Raw genomic sequence first — 25,655 nt, forward strand, 5'->3', positions numbered from 1 at the left:
ATAAATGTTGTCAAGAAATACTTACATATTATGAATTTATAAATGACAAGCTTGCCATATATATAAAAAAAATTGTAGGATGACAACAATATGATTTGTATAAGATCTGCATGTTTTCAAAAGAAAACGACCCTGGATGTTGAGGAATGCAATAAAATGTTGTGCAGAAATTTCTATTTTTATATTCAAGCAACAATATAGTGTCGATACATGTATATTTATTAAAATCTCTACGTTCAGAATAAAGATGACTGCAAAACAAAGCATATATACTAAAGTATTAATAATATAAGCTTGGAAAAAATGAAACGCCTCATGATATATTACTCAGTTCTTTTGATTTCGTACTTTACCATGAATGGTAAATTCTAATAGAATTATGGATAAATTTAATCAGTGCATTCCAAAAAACTGATACATTTTTCATTATTAAATTGACTAGGAAAAATATATTTCCTGATCTTCAGGTAATTGATTAAATGACACCAATAGTGAAAAAATTGGGGTTTTGTGGGGGGAAGGTGTGTGTGTGTGTGTGTGTGTGTGTGTGTGTGTGTGTTATCGATACAGTATGTATGAAATGTGAAGATAACGAACAGTCCCTTATGTAGTATACATATATCCCTGTGAGTTCGAAGCAAAAGACACCACTGAGTCGTCCACTTCTGCTTCATACTTAGATATTTTATTGAAAGTAGACATTAATGGCAAACTGACTGCTCAACTGTATATGACAAACGAGATGATTTCAGCTTCTCCATCGTCAACTTCCCATATTTATGTAGCAATATTCCATTATCACCTGCATATGGTCTTTATATCTCTCAATTGATTTGATAGGCAAGAGCTTGTTCTGTATTTGGTCAGTTTTTAAATCAAGGCCAGTTACTGACAAACAACTTGATGGTACAGGGGTTTCAACAGTCTCGATTGAAGTAGCATTTTGCACCGAATTTACTGAATGCCAACACTGGATTTTCACTCAAATCTTTCGTCTTGCATAAATAGACACGAAGTTCGGTGTTTATATGACCGTATCTTTTTGTTTTTGATGTATATACTATGTACATTTATAATAAATATATCAATTTTTGCCGTGCATTTTTCAGGCAAATCTTTATGATATTTCATTAAACTTCACCTAAATGGATTTCCCGCTATTTTCTGCAGCCATGAAATTTGCTCTTGATGTACAAAAAATAGTGTGCCCGTTTTATTTCATAGAATTAACACTATCGACAAACAAATAAATAAACATAACACATTCAACATGGATTGAATATTCCTTTGCGCGTGGAACAAAAATGAAAAATTTGTCAATGCCCTCGAAAAATTGATTCATTTATGACTTTGCAATCAATATGATTGTGTCCATATTTATACGCTTAGTTATGCTTAGTTGTATAAGATATGTCATCATTTTATTTTATAATCCTCCCTTAAAATCTAACCACCCACTGTCGGTTATGTTTGATTACAATTATGATGCTCTCACTGTGCGAGAAATACAAACCTAGAATTGTTAGAAGCTACTGCGTGAACAGAAAGATTCATTTTCAACTTTTTAATTTTTACACTTTATTTCTAATTAGTGACAATTGTACTTACATAAACATCGCCTTAGATATGCCATTGTCTCTTTCCAAATATCGCCTCAATTGCTTAATTTTTACGATGGAAATTTCTAATAGTAAGGAAAAGGTATTAACACAGCTTTTTACACATCAAAAGCCATGGAAAACACTGAACAAGTTCTTCCTGGTCAAACAAGATATATGCGAGTTTGTGGAATTACCCATCCATGGAGTTAATACTGCGGAAGCAATTAAAAGTTAAATGTTTCTTTCCAGAGGTTAATGTTACATTATTTTTCTATTTCTATAGGAACCATATCTCCATCTACATCAGAAGCATTTGCAAAAGTCAGGAATCCTGCTATTTCTGTTAGATCAAGGGAAGGGATTATTCTCACTGCTGATAGATCACACAAAAGAGAATTTTCTTGTTCTATTTCATTTTTCACGGAATGGATGATAAAGTGAAAATAATGAACGGTGACCAATCTTATAAATACCATACGATTACAAAATTGAGAGTAGGTCAAATCCTTGGGTATACTAAGTGTGGGATCTGATGTCTAGGAGGAGTAAGCATCCCCTGTTGACTTGTGACACCCACCGTGAGCCCTATATTTGGATCAGGTCAATGGAGTAATCCGAAGTCAAAATCAGTATGTAAATGATGACCTAGCAATTAGTATGAAATACGTCAGACAGCGTTCTGCCGTATAATAGGTCGTACTTGCAAATTAGAACATCATAATGACATAGCATTTGCAAAGTGCTGACTTTAAACGAGACAGTTGATATACCTGAAACATCAACATTACTTGTCATTAATCTCTCTCGAGTTAAAAATCGATCATACGCAGAAGATTTTTCCGCATATCAATCAGTTGAGAGGTGTAAAAACCATATTCAGGTGATGAGGGAATATTACTACATGACTATGGGAAGGTGATGCTGGAATAGGTGATGTCATCCCGTTTGTCGTGAATTGATCAGATATGGAAGACTCTATTTTCTGATATTATCACCTACTTTCGGAAGGTCGGTGGTCTCTTCCCAGGTGCATTGTATCCGGGTTCTCTCTTCCACCAACAAAAACTGGGCGCCACCATATAACTGAAAAATTGTTGAATAGGGCGGAAAACATCAAATCAAATCAAATCATATTATCACCGGTGTTAGAACGACTTTACTCAATCTGAGAGAGTCATAGAGCTTTTTTGTCTTTCACTGCTGCAACGTCTTTGATTGTTTATGTGATGACTATTTTGAATGAATTTTAGTGTCGGTCAAACAGTAATTAATGATCTTAGACGGATAGTCTAAAATTGTCAGTTAGATTTTAATGAAAGTGGTGAAAGTGCTGTTAGCATTTCTCAAAAATGTGTAAAAGGGTATTTTCTAAAAGACTTCCGGATTCTTGACAATTAAATATAACATTTCTATTTCCCAATCCTAAACAATTTTTCATTCACTTAAGAAATGAAAGTTATAATTCTATATCTGATGCATGTATCAAATGAAAAACTGGACGGAAAACTTCTGAAAGGAAATTTTCCGTTTCACAATTTGTCAGCCGTATTGAATTTCTCGGTGCTTTTACCAACGCATGTATTGTACATGGTGTAGAAGATGTACACCAAAATGTGTACACCTTTGCATTTGATTACGAAAAGGTGTACACTTTGTGGTCGGTGTAGACAAATCAAGCACACCCTTAGTAAAGGAGACTGTAAAACAACGAATTGCAATATATCAAATACATACCATACAGAATTCCGAAAATTCAAAAGGTTAAAATCTCGCTAAATTATAAAACTATGATATTTGACATATATTGCGCTATCTTTCTTTGACAGACTAACTGCATACGTTAAGAATATAGACAATGTAACGCTATAATGTAAAGTTCATATCTTAATGTCAATGATATTGACATGAGATGCATTGAAGGATATATTGCACTGGTTAATGAGAAACTACACACGAGTTATTGAAACTCGTAATTGTAGAATCCATGTCTATCGCAACGGGGACTCTAATCCACGAGCTTAACTTCTCCAAGCGTGGGATGTAACTCTGATTTCAATAAATGCTCCATGGACCTCATCACCAATAAATAACATTTAGCCATGGGTGTATGTGTTCTTTTGTCCGCTCATTTGATTAGTTGATTATTAAGATTTTTACGCCCTCTCAAAAATGGAAAGGTCAAGCTAACAAACTGTTATCGATGAAAGGTGAAAATAACGAAAAGTAATCAATATCATAACTCCTATAAGGAAATCAAAATAAAGAGTAGGGCAAACACAGACCTTTGGAACCAGGTGCCTAGGAGGAGTAAATATCTTCTGTCGACTGGTCACACTCGTTGTGAGCCCTATATCTCGATCAGACAAACGGGGTAATTTGTAGTCAGAATCAGTGTGTCACGATTGGTTTACCAATCGCAGAATTTGATGCAATGACAGTTTGTATAAACTATTGGCAAACTAGTTTGTTATAACGACCATAGAGTTGGAAAGATTGTGACAGTAAACGAGGCTGTTGAAACCCCTGTAGCATTTTTTGGAATGGCCGGATGTTTTTCACATGCTTCAATCATATACACTCTGGTCAATCTATTAGTGATGGGCCTTTATCGTGCTAAAATCCTCTATGACATGGGATCTCAGTTTTAAATATTCGAAATACCCATGACCTATACTTTTAATGCCAAACACTAGGAATAGTTACTACCCATATTTAACCATATGCATTCTCAATTTCTCATCAAACATCCTCACTACTGAAGAACACAATACATTGGTCTACATTTGCAAATCTAGATCTTATGCTAAAAAGGGCTTCATACGGACGTCAAATCACAAAATCAAACAAACAATGCAGGATTTATGACATTTTACTGCACATATCTAAAGCTACGTATAAATCATAATGTTTGAACCTTCAGCTACAACCATTATCGTTTTGTATTAATAAATATTCTTTTCCCAATGCATAGTATTTATCACTTCCTGCACTACCTGTTGGCGAAGTTTTCGTCCGGTCCTTTGACTTTATAGAAGAACTCTCTGCATGAAATAAAAATGAATCTAAAGAAGGATTTCCTGAATGGATGATAACGAATTTCCCAGATGAGCTGCCACTTTGAAGTTCGCTCTCCTTTCTCTCGAGTTTACAGCTGTATGCTAGGACATCGCTGGACAAAAACACACTTACATCTATGCCCATACTCTTCCTCTCTTCCAATCCACCTAGGTGGTGGTAAATGTTTTCTCATGATCTAGAACTCGATGAACTATCATCTTTGTAAGAAGGAACTTGAATAGCTTTATTGATCACCTAGTGAGAGAAGAAAAATCACAAAATTCAAATCAATGAAATATTTTTCTCGTTTGGATTACGACCAATTAATGAAAATGAACAGTGATTAATCTCATAAATATCATGGAAATCTAACATCAAGGACATGACCAATGCACATTCCCTATACATGATACAGGTGAGATCGAGTGACTAGGAGGAATAAGCACCCCGTTTTGACCGGTCACACCCGTCGTGAGTCCTGTATCTTGATTATGTAAATGGAGTCAGCCGTATTCAAATCGACACAGAAAGAATGTAGACTACATTTGACTTGATGACATGGAGTATTATTATACCACAGTATGAGAATTCCACGCAACGCGTAATGTGATTAGTCTAGACGGTCACGTGCCAGGGATGACAACACTTCATATCTCCCTCTCAAACATCATATCTCCCTATCATATTTAGCCCTTGGGCAGACTCGTGCAATTTCCATAAATTTAACGTCAAGGTAGACGAAGTCTATTGTGACGTCACAATAAGTCATTCTACTTTCACAGTTCGTAAGGCAGAAAATATGTGGGTCTCTAATACACAGTTGAATCGTATGGTTTTGGTTGATACAAAAACAAGCAAGTAAATTAGCATTTAAGGAGAATGGAAATACAAAAACTGGTTATCATATCACTGTATTTCGTATGATTTTTCTTGGGTGAATAAATCTTCATATCTCCCTCACTATCATGCAATAAATGTATAATAGCAAATAAGATGGTTTTAACAACCGTAGCCTTTACAAAGTGTTGCCTGTAAACAAGATAGACAAGACTTGTCCATGTCTTCGCTTTTAAAGATCACCATAAAAACATTTCTTTTAAAATCTATGACTCGGAATAATGTACTCTAAAATTATCTTCGATACCAGCATATTCTGCCTCTAATGGATTGATGATGACTCTGCCCTCAGGTAAACCACTTCTCTCTTGGTGACTAGGCTGATAGGATACTGGTGACGGGAATCGATTGCTAAACAAATAAAATCATTGATACTATTTGATAATTTTAAATGTAATCACTGAGTCAAAACATCATGTTTCTAGATAGCGCAGATTTCATGGAAGTTTTCTAAATCTAAATTTTTCCTAATTTATTGAAACGCTGAACAGTTGTGTTGTATGTACATAAAAATGAAGCCACGGACTATGGAAATTAAACTAAAATGGGAAAATGGAGGTTGTGAAACAACAAAAATGAAATAATTCCACAAGATACATATAACTTTTTTATATGACGATCAGTTTTCTGTGTATATGGGAAGAGAAATGATATATGTACTAAACTAGTAGGAAACAGTTTAATTGGTGAAGCAAAATATAAGAGAATCATGAATCTCTTGTAAAATATCAGAGAATCATGAATCTCTTGTAACAAGTGCATATATATTTTCAAATGAGGGAATGCCTTAGAGGACAGGACATACTCTTTGTGCCGATTCAGGAGGTTGTAATTCACACGTAGGATTCCAATTCCAAAGAGACACCCGACAACGAAGCAGGTCACAATTAGGACAGCAATTATACCTGGACCTTGGATTAAATAAAAGGAAAGTTCTTACAAACGCTAAATGGTTATCAAATACATCAGAATGATTTTGATATGAAATTGGAATGTAATAACTTACCAAGACATTCATTTCCATTCTCTTTGTTGTGTTCGAATATATTAAGCTGGTCTGGATTGTTGCCCTGCGTCCAACATTCAATGGTTATATTTTCGATTATGCACTTTTTAATATCACATAGACTGTCTGTCATCTGTGTTGATTTCATTTCATTATAGTGAAAATTGATTTTGTATTCAACACAATGATCTTTATCGAATAGATCATTATTGAACACATATATTGCTTTGCATGACATCGAACATGTATTATTACCTAAAATAAAAAAAAATATATCGTGTTGATGTCATTGTTTTCTTTCATCAAAAAGTGGCAAATAATGAAAGAAATCGCTATGAATAGATCCTACCTTTGTGCCTATTTGATAGATCCTGTAGAGGACAGTTTTGGTCGGCCATCATTGCATGCACTTGTAAAGCTTGTTCCAAACATATTTTCCTGAAGTTTTACAAAACGTATTGAAAAGAAAAGTATGAGGTGAAAACAAATGTGTATGTATCTAATATGATCGTTTTAAACAAGAATTAGAATCTTATATATCGTTTAAACAAACCTTTCATTTTGGGGAAAGCACAGGACTTTCTTAGGAATATCCATCGTGAAGCACAGAATAACACCTGTGTTGTATTGAAATAATGTATGGATGAAATAAAGATGAAATGAATTCTGTTGAAAAATAAAGATGTAAAAGATTGAATCATAATCAATAGATCCCATAACGGATTTATGCTACAGAAAATAGTTTTTTGTTTGTAAATCAGGATTTAGGTTATGAAAGGCCTGGTTTAAAACCAGAATTTCACAAATATAACAGGTCATTAAGTCGAATGCTCTCTGACGTGTTTCATACCAATTGTTAGACGGATCTTTACATACCGATTTTTACTACGAATTACTCAGTTTATCTGATAAGATATAGGGCATATAACATTTATGACCGTTGAACAGAGAATATTTACTCCCCCTAGACATCTGCTCCCAACTCTGGTGTTTCCAGGGGCCCGTGTTTACCAACTCATAATTTTATATCATTTATTGGATTCAATATAACAAACAGTGAGGAATCACACAATTCTATATTACACTGCATCATATTACTTTGTGAATCATCTCAGATCACTAAATAAAGTTAGTAGTGTTATCCACTGAAACGCAGAATTCATGGCTCTGAGGGACATCTTCAGATTGATTCATTCATTACTTTGCAATCAATACGATTGTGTTCATATTTATACACTTAGCTATATTTAGTTTTATAAGGTATTATCTCATCATTTTATTTCATAATCCTCCCTTAAAAGGTAACCACCCACTGTCGGTTGTGCTTAATCACAATTATGATGCTCTCACTGTGCGAGCTATACAAACCTATAATCGTTAGAAGCTATTACGTGAATAGAAAGATTCATTTTCAACTTTTAAACTTCCACACTTTATTTCTGATTAAGGACAATTGTACTTACATAAACATCGCCTTAGATATGTCATTGTCTTTTTCCAAATATCGCCTCGATTGCTTAATATTTACAATGAAAATTTCTAATAGTAAGGAAGAGGTATCAGAACAGCTTTTTCCACATCAAAAGCCGTGGAAAACACTGAACAAGTTCTTCCTGGTTGAACAAGAAATATGCGAGTTTGTGGAATTACCCATCCATGGAGTTAATACTGCGGAAGCAATTAAAAGTTAAATGTGTCTTTCCAGAGGTTAATGTTACATTATTTTTCTATTTCTATAGTAACCATATTTCCATCTATATCACAGGAGCATTTGCAAAGGTAAGGAATCCTGCCATTTCTGTCAGATCAAGAGAAGGGGTTATTCTCACTGCTGATAGATCACACAAAAGTCAGGAATCTTGCTATTTCTGTTAGATCAAGGGAAGGGATTATTTTCACTGCTGATACATCACACAAAAGAGAATATTCTTGTTCTATTTTATTTTTCACGGAATGGATGAGAAAGTGAAGATAATGAACAGTATACTGATCCTAGGATATACTACGTGTGGGATCTCGTGTCTAGGAGGAGTAAGCATCCCCTGTTGACCGGCCACAACCACCGTGAGCCATATATTTGGATCAGGTAAATGGAGTAATCCGAAGTCAAAATCAGTATGTAAATGATGGCCTAGCAGTTAGTATGAAACACGTCAGACAGAGTTCTGCCTTATGATAGGTCGTACTTGCAAATTAGAACATCATAATGACATAGCATTTGCAAAGTGCTGACTTTAAACGAGACAGTTGAAATACCTGAAACATCAACATTAGTTGTCATTAATCTGTATCGATTTTAAAATCGAACATGCGCAGGACATCCTTCCGCATATCAATCAGTTGAGAGATGTAAAAACCATCTTCAGGTGATGAGGGAATATTACTACATGACTGAGGGAAGGAGACGCTGGAATAGGTGATGTCATCCCGTTTGTCGTGAATATCAGTGGTCTGATTGACGTTAGTGTCTATGTTCATTAAATAATGAAACGATTGAATAATCCAACTATTGCTCAGATATGGAAGACTATTTTCTCATATTATCACCGGTGTTAGAACGACTTTACTCAATTTGAGTCATAAGAGCGTGTTTGTCTTTCACTGCTGCAACGTCTTTGATTGTTTATGTGATAACTGTTTTGAATGAATTTTAGTGTCGGTCAAACAATAATCAATGAAAATTGTCAGTTAGATTTTAATGAAAGTGATGAAAGTGGTGTTAACATATTTCAGAAATGTGTAAAAGGGTATTTTCTCAAAGACTTCCGGATTCTTGACAATTCAATTTAAAATTTCTATTTCCCAATCCTAAACAATTTTTCATTCACTTAAGAGATGTAACTGATAAATCTTTATCTGATGCATGTATCAAACAAAAACTGGACGGGAAACTTCCGAAAGGAAATTTTCCGTCTCACAAATTTTCAGCCATATTGAATTCCTCGGTGCATTTACCAATACATGCCATGTATATGGTGTAAAAGATGTACACCAAAACGTGTACACCTTTGCACTACGGGAAGCTGATTGTTTTCTCATGCTTCAAGCGTATACACTCTGGTCAATCTATTAGTGAGGGGTCTTGATCGTGATAAAATCTACCATGATACGGGATCTCAGTTTTAAATATTCGAAATACCCACGGCCTACACTTTTGATGCCAAGCACTTGGAATAGTTGGAACCCATATTTAACCATATACATTCGCATCAAATATCCTGAAGAACACATAACATTGGTCTAGATTTGCAACACTAGATTTAAGCTGGCAATAGTGCAAATTCAAGAGAGCTCCTCATACGGACGTCAAGTCACAGACACAAACAAATTTATTTATCAAACAACAAACAATACAAGGTATTATGACATTTTACTTCAAATATCTAAACCTACATATGAATTAAAATGTTTGGACCTTCAGCTACAACCATTATCGTTTTGTATTAATAAATATTCTTTTTCCAATGCATAGTATTTATCACTTCCTGCACTACCTGTTGGCGAAGTTTTCGACCGGTCCTTTGACTTTATAGAAGAATTCTCTGCATGAAATAAAAATGAATCTAAAGAAGGATTTCCTGAATGGATGATAACGGATTTCACAGATGAGCTGCCACTTTGAAGTTCGCTCTCCTTTCTCTCGAGTTTACAGCTGTATGCTAGGGCATCGCTGGACAAAAACACACTTACATCCCTGCCCATACTCTTCCTCTCTTCCAATCCACCTAAGTGGTGGTAAATGTTTTCTCGTGATCTAGAACTCGATGAACTATCTTCTTTGTAAGAAGGAACTTGAATAGCTTTATTCATCACCTGGTGAGAAAAGAAAAATCACGAAAATTCAAATCAAAGAAATATTTTTCTCGTTTGGATTACGACCAATTAATGAAATTGAACAGTGATTAATCTCATAAATATCATGGAAATCTAACATCAAGGGCATGACCAACGCACATTCCCTAGACATGATACAGGTGAGATCGAGTGACTAGGAGGAATAAGCGCCCCCTTTTGACCGGTCACACCCGTCGTGAGTCCTGTATCTTGATTATGTAAATGGAGTCAGCCGTATTCAAATCGATACAGAAAGAATGTAGACAACATTTGACTTTATGACATGGCGTATTAGGAAATAAGATGGATTTAACAACCATAGCCTTTACAAAGTGTTGCCTGTGAACAAGATAGATAAGACTTTTCGATGCCTTCGCTTTTAAAGATCATTATAGAATATTTCTTTTAAAATCTATGGCTCGGAATACTGTACCCTAAAATGATCTTCGATATCAGCGTATTCTGCCTCTAATGGATTGATGATGAGTCTGCCCTCAGGTAAACCACTTCTCTCTTGGTGACTAGGCTGATAGGATACTGTTGACGGGAATCGATTGCTAAACAAATAAAATCATTGATAATATTTGATAATTTTAAATTTAATCACTGAGTCAAAACATTATGTTTCTAGATAGCGCAGATTTCATGGAAGTTTTCTAAATCTAAATTTTTCCTAATTTATTGAAACGCTGAAAAGTTGTGTTGTATATACATACAAATGAAGCTACGAACTATGGAAATTAAGCAAAAATGGGAAAACGAAGGTTGTGAAACAACAAAAATGAAATAATTCCACAAGATGCATATCACTTTTTTATATGACGATCAGTTTTCTATACATGTATATGGGAAGAAAAATGACCTATGTACTAAACTAGTAGAAAACAGGTTAATTTTTGAAGCAAAATATCAGAGAATTAGGAATCTCTTGTAACAAGTGCATATAGATTTTCAAATGAGGGAATGCCTTAGAGGACAGTACATACTCTTTGTGCCGATTCAGGAGGTTGTAAATCACACGTAGGATCCCAATTCCAAAGAGACACCCGACAACGAAGCAGGTCACAATTAGGACAGCAATTATACCTGGACCTTGGATTAAATAAAAGGAAAGTTCTTACAAACGCTAAATGGTTATCAAATACATCAGAATGATTTTGATATGAAATTGGAATGTAATAACTTACCAAGACATTCATTTCCATTCTCTTTGTTGTGTTCGAATATATTAAGCTGGTCTGGATTGTTGCCCTGCGTCCAACATTCAATGGTTATATTTTCGATTATGCACTTTTTAATATCACATAGACTGTCTGTCATCTGTGTTGATTTCATTTCATTATAGTGAAAATTGATTTTGTATTCAACACAATGATCTTTATCGAATAGATCATTATTGAACACATATATTGCTTTGCATGACATCGAACATGTATTATTACCTAAAATAAAAAAAAATATATCGTGTTGATGTCATTGTTTTCTTTCATCAAAAAGTGGCAAATAATGAAAGAAATCGCTATGAATAGATCCTACCTTTGTGCCTATTTGATAGATCCTGTAGAGGACAGTTTTGGTCGGCCATCATTGCATGCACTTGTAAAGCTTGTTCCAAACATATTTTCCTGAAGTTTTACAAAACGTATTGAAAAGAAAAGTATGAGGTGAAAACAAATGTGTATGTATCTAATATGATCGTTTTAAACAAGAATTAGAATCTTATATATCGTTTAAACAAACCTTTCATTTTGGGGAAAGCACAGGACTTTCTTAGGAATATCCATCGTGAAGCACAGAATAACACCTGTGTTGTATTGAAATAATGTATGGATGAAATAAAGATGAAATGAATTCTGTTGAAAAATAAAGATGTAAAAGATTGAATCATAATCAATAGATCCCATAACGGATTTATGCTACAGAAAATAGTTTTTTGTTTGTAAATCAGGATTTAGGTTATGAAAGGCCTGGTTTAAAACCAGAATTTCACAAATATAACAGGTCATTAAGTCGAATGCTCTCTGACGTGTTTCATACCAATTGTTAGACGGATCTTTACATACCGATTTTTACTACGAATTACTCAGTTTATCTGATAAGATATAGGACCCATAACATCTATGACCGTTGAACAGAGAATATTTACTCCCCCTAGACATCTGATCCCAACTCTTGTGTTTCCAGGGACCCGTGTTTACCAACTCATAATTTTATATCATTTATTGGATTCAATATAACAAACAGTGAGGAATCACACAATTCTATATTACACTGCATCATATTACTTTGTGAATCATCTCAGATCACTAAATAAAGTTAGTAGTGTTATCCACTGAAACGCAGAATTCATGGCTCTGAGGGACACAAATGATTTCCATACCAACGAAGATTTAAATGAAAGAGATCCTACATCAACTTTAGCAGTGTATCGACAAGTAAACTAATATTCGCCCTGTCCCATGTTAGACTTATAAGCTTACCCACATCAATATAGTGTGTAGTTATTGTTATCACCGTACCAAAATTTATATAATCACAAACAACAACAAACTCACCAATTAATGTGTATCCCATGTCCATACTGTTGACTGGCAATTTAACTCGTAACAGGTTTCCTAAATCGAATTTCCTGAATTTATTTGTAACATAGTGACATGGTAATATAATTGCGTTTATATACAAAAATGACTTCCTGTTACACAAGTATCAAGGAGAAAACTTTAAAACTGATTCATTGTTTTAAAAGGCATGACAATTAAATTCGAAATAGATTCTGCGAACTCTTGTCCCATGTCCTGCATGGTACTGTGCGTGAAGAAACAAGTATTTCATGAGAATTTATCCCATTACATATTTGAACAATATAATTAGGGATTACTGAAAACAATCTGTCACCAATTCCTCGCAATGTTACACGGTGATACAAACTGTTATAAAATACTTCAAAAAAAAAGAAAAAGAAATACCTACCATATACATTAGTATAACACTGTTTGTCCATTGCGGGTTTAATTGCTTAACAGGTGATGTCGACTTCTCCAAGGAACCTAATACCACCTTCGGTGTTTGTAACGGTCTCTTATTCGATTTCGTATTATATGTAGAAGTTATGACATTGGTACCTGTTCGATATCTTTACCCTTGTTTCCCTTTGCAACTGATTGATGATCAACTTATATCAAGAAACTGATATTTTCAAGTTTTATAGAGAATTTTATTTACAATACATGGATATCGAAATGACTTCTTGAGATTCATGAAATGAATGAAAGATACGCAATTATGTTAAGTAGGGACATAGAAATATGTCAGGGGAAAAAGCATTAATAAACAGATCATTTTTTGATAAATTCCGTACACACAACCCTTTTATACAAAAACAATATGTATATATAATTAAGTGCATATTGACCTCCCATACATTTTTCACCAGACCGACAGTCTCTACATCGGCTGTATATCACGTGATCAAATATCAAGATAAAATCGTACCGTGCATGTATGTATAAATCGTTCCATTGGCATGGTATCCATATATCAATGCAATTTGAAGTTGATGTAACCTCAAAACATATTAATTTCTTAATTTGAAAAGTGATGGGAACAAATTAATCGTGACTTGCAATTTTTGCATTGAATATGCAAGATGCAGCGATTTTTGCATATACGAAGTTGAATCTAGCCTGAAAAATATGTTTGCTGTTGAAGCCACAGCTTGCTCCCCTAACTTTTTTTTTGCAATGAAGTTCACATGCCACATAAATCAAACATCTTTCACTCAAAAACCTCGGGGTGTCGTGCCGATGAAATTTTTATGTACGGAAACCCAGTTTATGCAAATGAGTCCATTGTGAAAGTCACTTTACGTGTAGATTAGGGGTGATATCAAGATCACAATATAATACGGATATTACTTTAGCATATATGTTATATAAAAAAGAAATTGAAACTATTTCAATATCAAAGAGAATTAATATAACCCATTTGACAGAAACTTTTACACAATCGCGGTTTATCGTTTGACAGGGGTGGTAAATAACGAAAAACTAATTTGACATTTCCAACTGCAAAAGGATTGTAGATATTTACGTCATGACCTTCGTCATGTCGTATTTTTCATTATGACGTCATGTAATGTGCCTGTGCGGTAAAATACATTTTTACAGTATGGTAATTATGGGTAAAACTTAAGGTTAATCGATCCTCTTGTGATGTCACAGGTTTTTGCAAAACTCTTTATCAAATTAAAATTTGCGCATGATAGAAATATATCCTTCAGAGGAATTTTATTCATTGCATAACATAAAAAAAAATTGTAAAGTATTGATTTTGAATTTTTTTTATATTTTCCATAGATAATCAATTCTTTGTAATTAAAAAAATGTTGTTAAGGGCAATAACTCCTATGCTGGTATTTATTCTACTGTATGTATATTATACATGATTTCCCTAATATCCAAAATTAATTTATACAAATTTATGAATTGACATTTCTTTTAAAACTGTTGACATTTAAAATTTGTCATTTCAACAAGTTTTTATCTATTTTAATTAATCTGCATACAAAAATGTGTGATTTTCTGATGTTAACATATACTTTCGTTTTTTTTTTATGTCTGACATCTTTACAAATGTGGCAAAATACACATTTTCTTTGGTTATTGATTAAAATTAACTACATTGAATGGAAATTAATACAGATTTTGAACTTTTAACCATTAATATTGATAAGTCTCATGAGGATCGACCCACCTTAACTCAGCCGCGTTTGATAGGTACACATGATTTTCTTATAAACAAAATATAACACTTACTTGTGCATTGTGATAAGGTTCATGACAGTGCTTTAATTATTGCGCATTGGATTACAGACTTAGTGACTACAATTAATAAAGGATATGTATTGCAAAACATTTATAACATTCAAAATTGAAGTAAATATTCCATTATCACCTGCATATGGTGTTTATATCTCTCAACTGATTCGATACACAAAAGCGTGTTCTGTGTATGGGGAGTTTGTAAATCAAGGCAAACTACTGGCAATCAAGTTGATGGTACAGGGGTTTCAAAAGTCTCGATTGAAGTCAGCATTTCCCAAATTCTATGGTCGTTATAACGATCTAGTTCGTCAATACAACCTATCATTGGGTCAAATGCTGTCCGACGTGTTTCATACCGATTGTTAGACCGTTCTTGACACACTGATTTTGACTACAGATAACTCTGTATACCCGATCAGGATATAGGGCTCATGGCGTGTGTGACCGGTCGACAGGGGGGGGGGGTGGGGGTGGGTGGGTGTGCTTACTCCTCCTAAACGCCTGATACCACCTCTGGTGTGTCCAGAGGTCCGTGTTTGCCCAACTCCATGTTTTGTATTGGTTATAGGAGTTATGAGATTGATCACTGTTCGTTATCTTCACCTTTCAAGTAAATCGTACCATGTTTATTTATAATCTCATCAGGAGAGTCTGAAAAGCATGATAAACATTGCCAATAACTCTTCTCACTGTTCGTTATCGTCACCTTTTAAATGATGTGCCAAATAAGAATACTGCTAAGAAAAAGTGGAGATAACAAACTGTGATCAATGTCATAAATATAGTAAAGGAGTGTGGTTTTTGCGAATTTGTTCAAATCTACGAGCATATAGAATAAGTGAAAAAAAAATAGTTTTCATAGTAATTAATTCTATAAAAGATACAAGATTAGGGCTAATGCAAACATGGACCCCTGGATATAGCATAGATGGGAGCAGGTGCCTGAGAGCAGTAAGTACTCATTGTGTATATGTAACGTTGATATATATCGAATACCAAACAATACCTATTATTTAATTCGTGGCACCATAAACATACCGGAAATAATATTCCATAAAATTTACAAAGACGTTTTGCACGGTAATATTGGACGTAGAAATTCTGGATATTCATCTTTTAAAATCTTACAAAGAGGTTGTCCTCATGAATATTAACACAGCAAAATCACATGCAAGAAATGACCTCCTTGCAGTGTGAAATAAAGAATTGTGTCAAACCATACGTTGAAACAGATTACCCTAAAATCCGGAATTTATTCAAATAATCAGAAATAACCTTCTTATCTTAGAAGCTGACTTAGACATGAATTAAGTTTTGGAAAAATCCCAAATCATCACAAGTAAACGACGAAGTCCTTCACTTGAATCTATACTTACCAGATACTGTTTTACCAGTAATATAAAAGAAACTCATATCATTACTAAATACAACAAAACAAGACGTGTTACGTGCCTCTTCATCGGAATTTGTCTTCAAAGATGAACGTAAATTTACACTAAAAGCATCAATGTCATGTGTTAGGTCCAACCTTATTTATGTAATTATCAGCACCGGATGCGGCGAAAATACCATCGGTTAGACAGGAGACACATTAAGTCACTACATGACCGTTCACCGGCAGCAGATCTGAAAACCTAAAACGCAGTGTTACCCATGCATGCAAAGGCATTAGAAATTGCGCCAAAAACATTAATCCGAGTTTTAATGTTTTTCCAATTTATAAATTCTATGAAAACACAACAGAAAAAAACAACAACGTCAAACCAAACTATTTATTCAAAAATATAAAACTTTCTTAAATGTTACATAATCTAGTTTTACAAAATATGAAGTTCTACTTCCCCCACATTCTATCTATTAACAATCATCTTTTCATTCATATGTCGATTTAATGTCCTAGTGAAAGATTCCGACGAGTCCTCCACATCGGCCTCATAAGTAGATATTTCATTGAACATAAATGTTGATAAACAACTCAACCTTATGACGACCGATATGACTTCAGCTTCCTCAACCTCAAAATTTCACATTTATGTATCAGTATTCCATTATCTCCAACAGATTAATAAAACATGTTAAAATATAAAAACACAACTCTTGACATCTATAACATGAACATTTTGATGCGTTCTCGTTCTACATGAAAAAAGGGAGTTAAAATAGGTTGTTCCCCGCAGCTTGTTATTTTTCATTGAAACAAAAACAGATCTTGCAATTACAAAAATGTCATTTATTAACACATCAGGGACTTACGAAGATCTTACTATCGTATCAAATAGTACATAGATAATGATAATTGCTAATATTGAAAAACAAGGTGACCAAGTATAAAATGCAAGATCACCAAGTATCACCTGCAAGGTCACCAAGTATAACATGCAAGCAAAATTTACAAAAAGGGTAGATATAAGGGTGGCGAGTGGCGGTAGGTATATTTTCGTTAAATTTGGTGTGGACAAATCAAGTGTCTCTAGGTAAACATCCAAAATGAACATATCGCGAAATATCTAGTACTTCACCAAACTGGCTTAAATTATTCACACTTACAATACATTGTTACAAATAAATAAATTATTACACTTAGATAAATTATAAACAATAAAGTTAAATAAACAAATCATGTATTTTGAAACTGATCGCAGATATACATTGAAAGATACGGTGGCTGTCAGACCAATATACCCGCCCATTGGGGGTCCGGGTTAGAATAGGTCCAGAGTACTCCTTACTTGTCGTAAGAGGTGACTATATGGGACGGTCCTTAGGATGAGACCGATACCTCCCTGATAAAAGGTCGTAATCGCAGAGTATAGGCCTACATTTTGAGGGACTTCACCGTCAATGGTTGAGCGAAAATTTCTCGAGTCGGACGTTAAACAATATTCAACAAACCAACCAACCAACAAACCAACCAACCAACCAACCGACCAATATATCCTTGTATGGAGACAATGTATTTGAATTGTGTTTGTTGACTTTTAATATTGGATATATTTACTGTATAAAATACTGGAAGATAAGAAAAGGAAAATGACATTCCTCTTGGTCTAAAAGCTATGAAGCTTAAGTGGGTAAAATACGACTGTTTATTCAAGATATCTGATACAAGAATCATAGAAACAATTTTGATTGAATTGACCGTGATCTAAAAAAAATCAAGAACTTTAAAAATGTTCTTCTAATTAGAATTCGTATCAGATGGTTGTAGTATTAGATATTCCTTCTCTAGTGCGTGGTATCTGTGACTTTCATCACTCCCTGTTGGGGACGTTTTTGTGTCATTGCTTGACTTTGACGAAATACTACCAATGTGAATCACTACCGATCTCAAAGAAGGACTTCCTTTTTGTAGTTCCCTGACTGTTTTACTATCTTCGTATTCATATGCGGGAAACTCACTTGAGAATAAAGTGTTACGCTGTAATTGCATGCCATAGTTCAACGAATCATCTGTTTCATTTAAATGGTGGTAAATTGTTTCCTGTGACCTTGAATTCAGTGACGAATCTTCTTTATCTGATGGTACTTGAGTTGCCTTGTGTATATTCTACAATAGTAAAGACAATGTTGATTAACAGCGTATTAAACCAGAAATCACTTTGAAAAGTCTTTATATGTCAAGTACGGAAATCCTTCTTTAAAAAGACATAAAAAATGTTCAGCTGATGAGTCTTAGATTTAGATTCAAATTAGGAATATGCATGGATTTTATTGATATCATCTTTGAAATATGTGAAATGTTGGGATTATTCTTCGGGTTATATTTGATGGACAAAGAATCATCCATATAGGAATGATGAATGCCAACCTTGAAATGTTCCTCTATGTCACTATATTGTGCATCTTGAGAATTAATTTCTATCCTTCCATCATGTGACTGAGTATCACTGGCATGTCGCTGACGGAAATGTACGGAAGTCGCTATCTGTGTCTTGAGTATTCTGAAACAAATGACGGTACATAGCAATCTGATCTTGTGTAACTTTGATATTGAAAGAATAACAATTGCTTATGATTCGTCAAAATAATATGAGGTCTTGAAGACATATTTTCTACTTTATGAAAAGAAAAGAATTTTAATATTGGGGTTTCATATCACTTTCTTGATCACCAAATATATTCAATTATACAAAATATTCATACATTTAGTAATTACATAGAGAAGAAATCACACTCGTACATCTAGTTATAGTGTTGGTAAATTGTAGTTAAAATTATTTATTTCATTAAAATAAAAATGAAATATATACCCATTATGACGACGCCTAAGACAAGAAATGATTTGGAAGAAAACCGATCCTAAAAGTACTCCGCCTGTCGCGCATCCTAGGACCAAGCCAACTATTGTGGCCTTACCTTTAACAATACAAAAAACATAGAATAGGACCAAACCAACTATTGTGGCCTTACCTTTAACAATACAAAAAACAAAGAATTATGGTTAAAACTACACCATGAAGAAAATAATAATTACTGTTAAGAACGTCAGGCAAACTATTTTTAAAACAGTATAAGTATGGAAAATCCAAACATTTGCAACATAGAATCAACTTTATATACAATACTTACTTATACACTCATTATTCGACTTCAGCGTATCATTTTTTCCCGTTGTTAGATTATTCAACAATTTGTAATTTGATGTGTCATTCACAATATTCCAATTGTCATTCTTCCAGCAGGTAAATCTGATAAAATCCACACTACATTGTTTGATTCCACACGGGAAATTCTTGAAAGTCGATGATGGGGCACCAGTAAGATTAAAACTAATGTTGTAGCCAATGCATCCTTTGTGTCCTATCCTGACGTCATACTGTCCCATGCATGTATACCTGCAGGGTTTTACTAAAGAGAATAACAGAATGTAAGATTTGACTAACGGTAATCTAATAAATGGCAAGATAAAGGTAACGAGTAGGGATAATATCAGAACTATAAGGAATATAAAATTAAGAGTTGGACAAACACGGAACCCTGGACATACATATACCAGAAGTGGGGCCAGGTATATCTGTGATCAACTTGATAGTAGTTTATTTGTAATTGTACGACCTGGTTTTGATAAAGGAAATATTGATTATTTGATATAACATAGCATGGAACATTTCAAATGTCCATCCATTCCCAGCTCACCCGATTAAACGTTTGTCAGAAGTTGTTCTTATATTCAAAATCATATTCAGAAGTTGTTCTAACACATATTAGTTGGAATATACAAGTTAATCAAAATAAGCATACAATGATTGGCTATTTGATTTATAAATCTACAAACTAGTTAAACCTAAATCAAGGGAATTTGAAATAATATCCAAAGAATAAAGTGTCTAGGAAAGGAAAACGTGACTTACCTCTACTCTCAAGTAGTCTTTCTGGACATTTACCATCGTTAAGGACGGAGTGGATCTCGAGAGCATGCTCTAAACACATAGTGCTACAATGAAAGTAACGCTGATAGCAATAACAAGTGAGATTCAGTTGTAAGTCACATAAGGATCTTTATAAGTTTATTGTTATCAGAACATATGTGAAAATTCAGCAGGATATAGATGGATTTCATCACATAATTATATTCCATCATGCTGTTACACGAACAAAGTAGCTTACAGTACAGTACCTTTTAAAATTGGGAACAGCTTCTGTTTGGATTTGAAAGTGGAGCATGATACTATAAATACCTACAAAATGGCCAAAAAAACCTCTTAAAGATGTTCATACCTAAATTTTGTAGGATTGTCAATTGTTTTGGAAGCATATTTTTGATTTATCAGTAAAAGGGGAATATGAAACTAGAAAGAAAAACAAAGTGAATAGTGCTTGTTATTGAACCACAGTGCATTAACCTTTGTGTACGTAAAATCTACTAACGATAATATAATTGGTTATTTTCGTTGATTTCAATAGAACATAGGCAATAAATATGATTCATTGCATCAAATAGATATCTACTAATGTCCTCTAACAATATCGATATAAAACGTTTCATGCAATTAGATTCCTTGGACGAATTTGGCTCCACTTTTTTGGCACGCTGTTTTTGGCTATATTTAGCTCTAAAGCTTCATAGTTATTTCGGATTTCAAACATTTCGGTTGAGCATCACTGAAGAGACATTATTTGTCGAAATGCGCATCTAGTGCATCAAAATTGGTACCGTATAAGTTTTACATTGAAATCAATTAATGTCTTTTTGCATTTAACGTACGGGAAAACATATCATCATGTAGAATTTGAGAGTTCAAAAGAACATCCTAGGAGTATCGTCAGTTTTTAAAATGGCGCAAATGATAGATAGTCTTGTTTCAAGATCCAAGATGGAACTTAAAAAGTGGGGCTAATGGATCAAAGTTTTGAATTATTGACCAAAGTGATAAATTGTTACATAAAATTTCGGGTAAATTGATGGAGACGTTTTCGAAAATCGATGTATATCAATCGAAGTCCTGCATTTACATTTTCATTAGTTTCCGGTTTTCACCACTTTTATAAAAAATTACAAAATTGAATTATACATCTAGGAATATAAATATTGAGGATAAATCCTGATAAAACATGCAGATTTACAGCTTCTTAATTAAACAAACATGTCACCACAAAATGTCATCCTTTCCCAAACCCTTTCAAAATTTGAATTCACATACATATCATCAAATGGATACGTATAAGTATTAATTGACAATTGATATTTACATGTTTAATCAGAAATATCATGCATATAATAGAATACTCACAGGTACGTATGAAATCTTTCATCTTTTTGTCCTCAAACGTTAGCTTATTTCACTACTCTGTGAGTAAAAAGGTATTTGTCACCATTTCCCCATAAATTTCATATTTCAATGGAAGTGCATTTCCTCTTTTCTATGTCAAATTATTAAAGGAACACATAATTTACAAGTATTGTCTAACAATAATTGTGCTTCGATAATTTAGTGTGTATTTGGAAACGTACTTTGTGCGGAAATCACTTAAATTTATTAAACACACACTTAGGAAGTCAGTTTTGCTATTATTTGTGTGAAATTGTTACACTGATTTAGTGGATGAGATGTAACAAAAGAGCATAAAATCATTTGCGTAGGACGTACCAATTCCAGATAATCAAACTACATCTTTTCAATTAAAAACAATCACTTGCATTGCTTATATCATGATAATATATATATATATATATATATATATATATATATATATATATATATATCCAAATTGCGTTTTTAAAAAAATCACAGTGACCGGTATAAAATAATAAAAGAAATATCTGTGAAACTGGGACTACTCTGCGAACTCGTATACGAGTTCACAAACAACACATTTCAGCACCCGAATACAGAAAAATTAAAGTTAGTGAACATATAGATGTGTGTGGCCACGGACAATTCAGTGTATTTCCATTTTATAAACTGTATACAGAAAATACTATTTCCCGACGAGAAAAAGAAAGACACTTTATCAAGACTTTAAAACCGGATCTCAATAGCTTACTGTGAAATATGTTTACTGTTATTATCTATGACGTCGTAATATGCTTAACGTAAAAACATTTTCCCTTCATTCGTTTATGACGTCGTTATGTACGTGAAATGTTACTGTTTATTCTATTTCTTTTAATATATATATATATATATACATCGGTAAAAGTATAGATAAGAAATTAAAAAATTTCTTTTAATATATATATATATATACATCGGTAAAAGTATAGATAAGAAATTAAAAAATGAAACACGAAGACGTTTAGTAAAGCTTTAGCGCTTTCATTTCAAATCTTCAGAAGCTTCTGAAGATTTGAAATGAAAACGCTAAAGCTTAACTAAACGTCTTTGTGTTTCATTTTTATTTTTTACCTATATATAATGTTTTCATAAGATATAGATATTTCATATTTTTATCGGTTCTGTACTTTTTATAATAATGCAAAGTGAAAAGGTGAAGATAATGAACAATGATAAATTGCATAACTGCTATGAGGAATACAAAATCAAGAATTGGGTAAATAAAGACCCCTGGACATACTAGAGGCAAATTAACGAGAGAATCCCACCGAGTACGAGTTAATATTTGAACTGATTTTTGCACAAGGATAATTTGCGCGCTAAATTTAGTATGACCCGGGGTCACCGTAATTTTATTTACAACATTCTACACAGTTTACTACGCTATCAAAATAATCCCACAAAACAGTGAAAGTATAATATATACAACACGTGTGAAGATGTATAATGCACACTATTAACGTGAAATGGATAAACAAGTCACTGATTATTTACAGGTCATCATTTCTAAACAAAATTAATTCATTATTATCTGCATCTCCATAACAAATTTCTCAAAAAAAAAAAAATCAAAACAAAACAAAAACAACCCCAAAACACCCCCTCCCCCCCAAACCACAATGCGATACCAAAAACCCAACATGTAATTAATACAATGCAGTGAAAGTGAAATTAAGCTTCGGATATCACCTTTTGAAATAATTTTTGCCATTTATTCATGGATAAAGATCAGCTGATTTGGACCTGGGATGGGGAAGTGTGGCCCCTTGTCACTTTCTGCCATAAGCAATACAAAATAAAGAGTTAGGCAAACACGGACGCTTGGATAACACCAGATGTATACTTTGTAGTACTTTCGCATTTAATGGGATTGATAAATATGAGTTACCTTACCTACATTAGATTCCTAAACTTCATAAAAAAAACTTACAAAGATGCACCGTTAGCGCCAGACTCTGTCGTATGCTCTTCACAAAAATATCAACAGCTATGAAGAAGAAACTTCTGTGTGCCATAACTTCTGCCAGAAGTGGTGGAAATCAAATGTAGATTCTAAAAAATCTAAAGAGCTTTTAGAAAATTTGAAATCGCAAAATGTTTCTGAAATCAACAACATGAAAACGTATGGTTTTTCAACACTTTACTCGACCATTACTCGAAATGAGTTAACGACTAGACTTTTTGATAGAAAGTTACTTCTTCAAAAAAAAGGGAAAAAGAACAGAAACAGTCATATCGAGTGATCAGTCATCCAAAAATATTTCGTTAAACACCACTTTGATGCAATGCACAGGTACTCTAAAGTTGAAATAAAAAATATGCTAGAATTCCTTATTGACGTTAATTAAACATGTTGATGTAGCTTTGAAGTCTTTGGTGAGAGGTTTTTCCACAGTCTGTTGGAATGCCCATGGGCACAAATGTTGCTGACTTGTTTTTTATATTCTTATAGAACAGAGTTTATTCTAAAGCTTCTACATGAGAAGCAAAAATCTCTATATATGGCCTTGAACTCAACATTTAGATATATTGACGACATCTTATCTATCATCAATAATGATTTTCATTCATATGTCGATTCGATATAGATATGTTCCTGTAAATTCGAAATACACCACACAACCCCCCTAAATCTGCTTCGCTGTTCAAGAGTTTATTGAAGATAAATATTAACAGCAAACTAGCAACTGAGCTTAATGACAAACGGGATTATTCAAACTTTTCCATTGTCAACTTCCCATAATTATGTAGCAAGATTACATTATCACCTGCATAAGGCGTTTATATTTCTGACTTGATTCTTTTTCTGATCTTGTTCTGCGTATGATCAATTTGTAAACTAAGTCATCCTAATGACAAACAATTTGATGTTACAGGTGTTGAAATCGTTTCTTTTATAGTCAGCATTTCGCAAATATTTCAATATTTTTGTGATTATTAAATATAGGCTTTGGTAAATACTGGATCCTTTAAGGTTTCTCTTTATTCTAACTTCACGATGGAATGGAATGATTTTACCTTATTCTTTCATATTCTAATGACTTTCGTGAGATTTTCCTTTTCTTGTTTGAGTCTATGAAAGGTGAAAATAACGAACAGGAATTAGATCTATTTCAATCAAGGAAGAACAGTTCAGCGCATACTCTTACATGTAAACTAGATTAAAGTGTTCGTTTCCGTGTTTGAATCTATATTGGACAATTAATGGGGGAAGAGAAACAGTATTTTTAAAAAAACCTTAACAGGAAGAAGGGATTATGCCTCATAGCAATGTCTCACATTGATGCTTTAGAAATATATTCTATTTTGTCAGGTTTTGTTTTAAAAACATATCAAAACAGGAAAAAATTTGCCTTTTTTTCCTAAAAACAAAACCCTGCCTCCTGCATATTCCATCATTTCCAGGAATCTGCTTGAAATAAATTTACCTCTGCCATTTCAACATGATTATTACATAGTTTTGCAGAAAATATTAAAGGCGATACCAACACAAATCCCGAAAACAGGTTTATATGCCTCATCTTTGCTCTTCATATTTAGATTACTTCCTGACATTGAACGCAAATTAAGGTAAAATGCGTTTAATTTTCAAAACGTAATAAATGAAAAGTTAAATAACAACACTACTGAAAAAAAGTTTCCTACTAAAATCATTTGATAG

General features: G+C 33.5%; 2 protein-coding genes across 3 annotated transcripts; both read right to left on the reverse strand.

Annotated features, from left to right (window-relative positions):
* Positions 1 to 4,454: 4,454 nt before the first annotated feature.
* LOC125657038 (uncharacterized) lies at positions 4,455 to 8,138 on the reverse strand. 2 transcript variants are annotated; one of them, XM_056143492.1, is made up of 7 exons: positions 8,025 to 8,138; positions 7,115 to 7,178; positions 6,911 to 6,999; positions 6,562 to 6,816; positions 6,361 to 6,466; positions 5,803 to 5,906; positions 4,455 to 4,913 (listed from the first exon to the last, which is right to left on the reverse strand). In XM_056143492.1, the coding sequence occupies exons 1-7, from the start codon at positions 8,047 to 8,049 to the stop codon at positions 4,903 to 4,905; spliced, it is 654 nt and encodes a 217-aa protein (XP_055999467.1). In that variant the 5' UTR covers positions 8,050 to 8,138; the 3' UTR covers positions 4,455 to 4,902. The 2 variants fall into 2 exon arrangements, with proteins under 2 accessions (XP_055999467.1, XP_048743632.2); XM_048887675.2 differs by lacking the exon at positions 4,455 to 4,913 and having other exon boundaries at positions 5,323 to 5,906.
* Positions 8,139 to 9,872: 1,734 nt separating this feature from the next.
* Positions 9,873 to 22,160, reverse strand: LOC125655305 (uncharacterized). Its single transcript, XM_056145577.1, has 14 exons — positions 21,950 to 22,160; positions 20,836 to 20,896; positions 20,570 to 20,652; positions 19,788 to 20,066; positions 19,469 to 19,574; positions 19,027 to 19,159; positions 18,400 to 18,765; positions 12,951 to 13,095; positions 12,136 to 12,199; positions 11,932 to 12,020; positions 11,583 to 11,837; positions 11,382 to 11,487; positions 10,829 to 10,952; positions 9,873 to 10,374 (listed from the first exon to the last, which is right to left on the reverse strand). The coding sequence occupies exons 1-14, from the start codon at positions 21,969 to 21,971 to the stop codon at positions 9,979 to 9,981; spliced, it is 2,229 nt and encodes a 742-aa protein (XP_056001552.1). The 5' UTR covers positions 21,972 to 22,160; the 3' UTR covers positions 9,873 to 9,978.
* Between the last annotated feature and the right edge of the window lie 3,495 nt (positions 22,161 to 25,655).

The sequence above is a fragment of the Ostrea edulis genome, chromosome 7 (assembly GCF_947568905.1).
Source record: "Ostrea edulis chromosome 7, xbOstEdul1.1, whole genome shotgun sequence".
Taxonomy (NCBI): domain Eukaryota; kingdom Metazoa; phylum Mollusca; class Bivalvia; order Ostreida; family Ostreidae; genus Ostrea; species Ostrea edulis.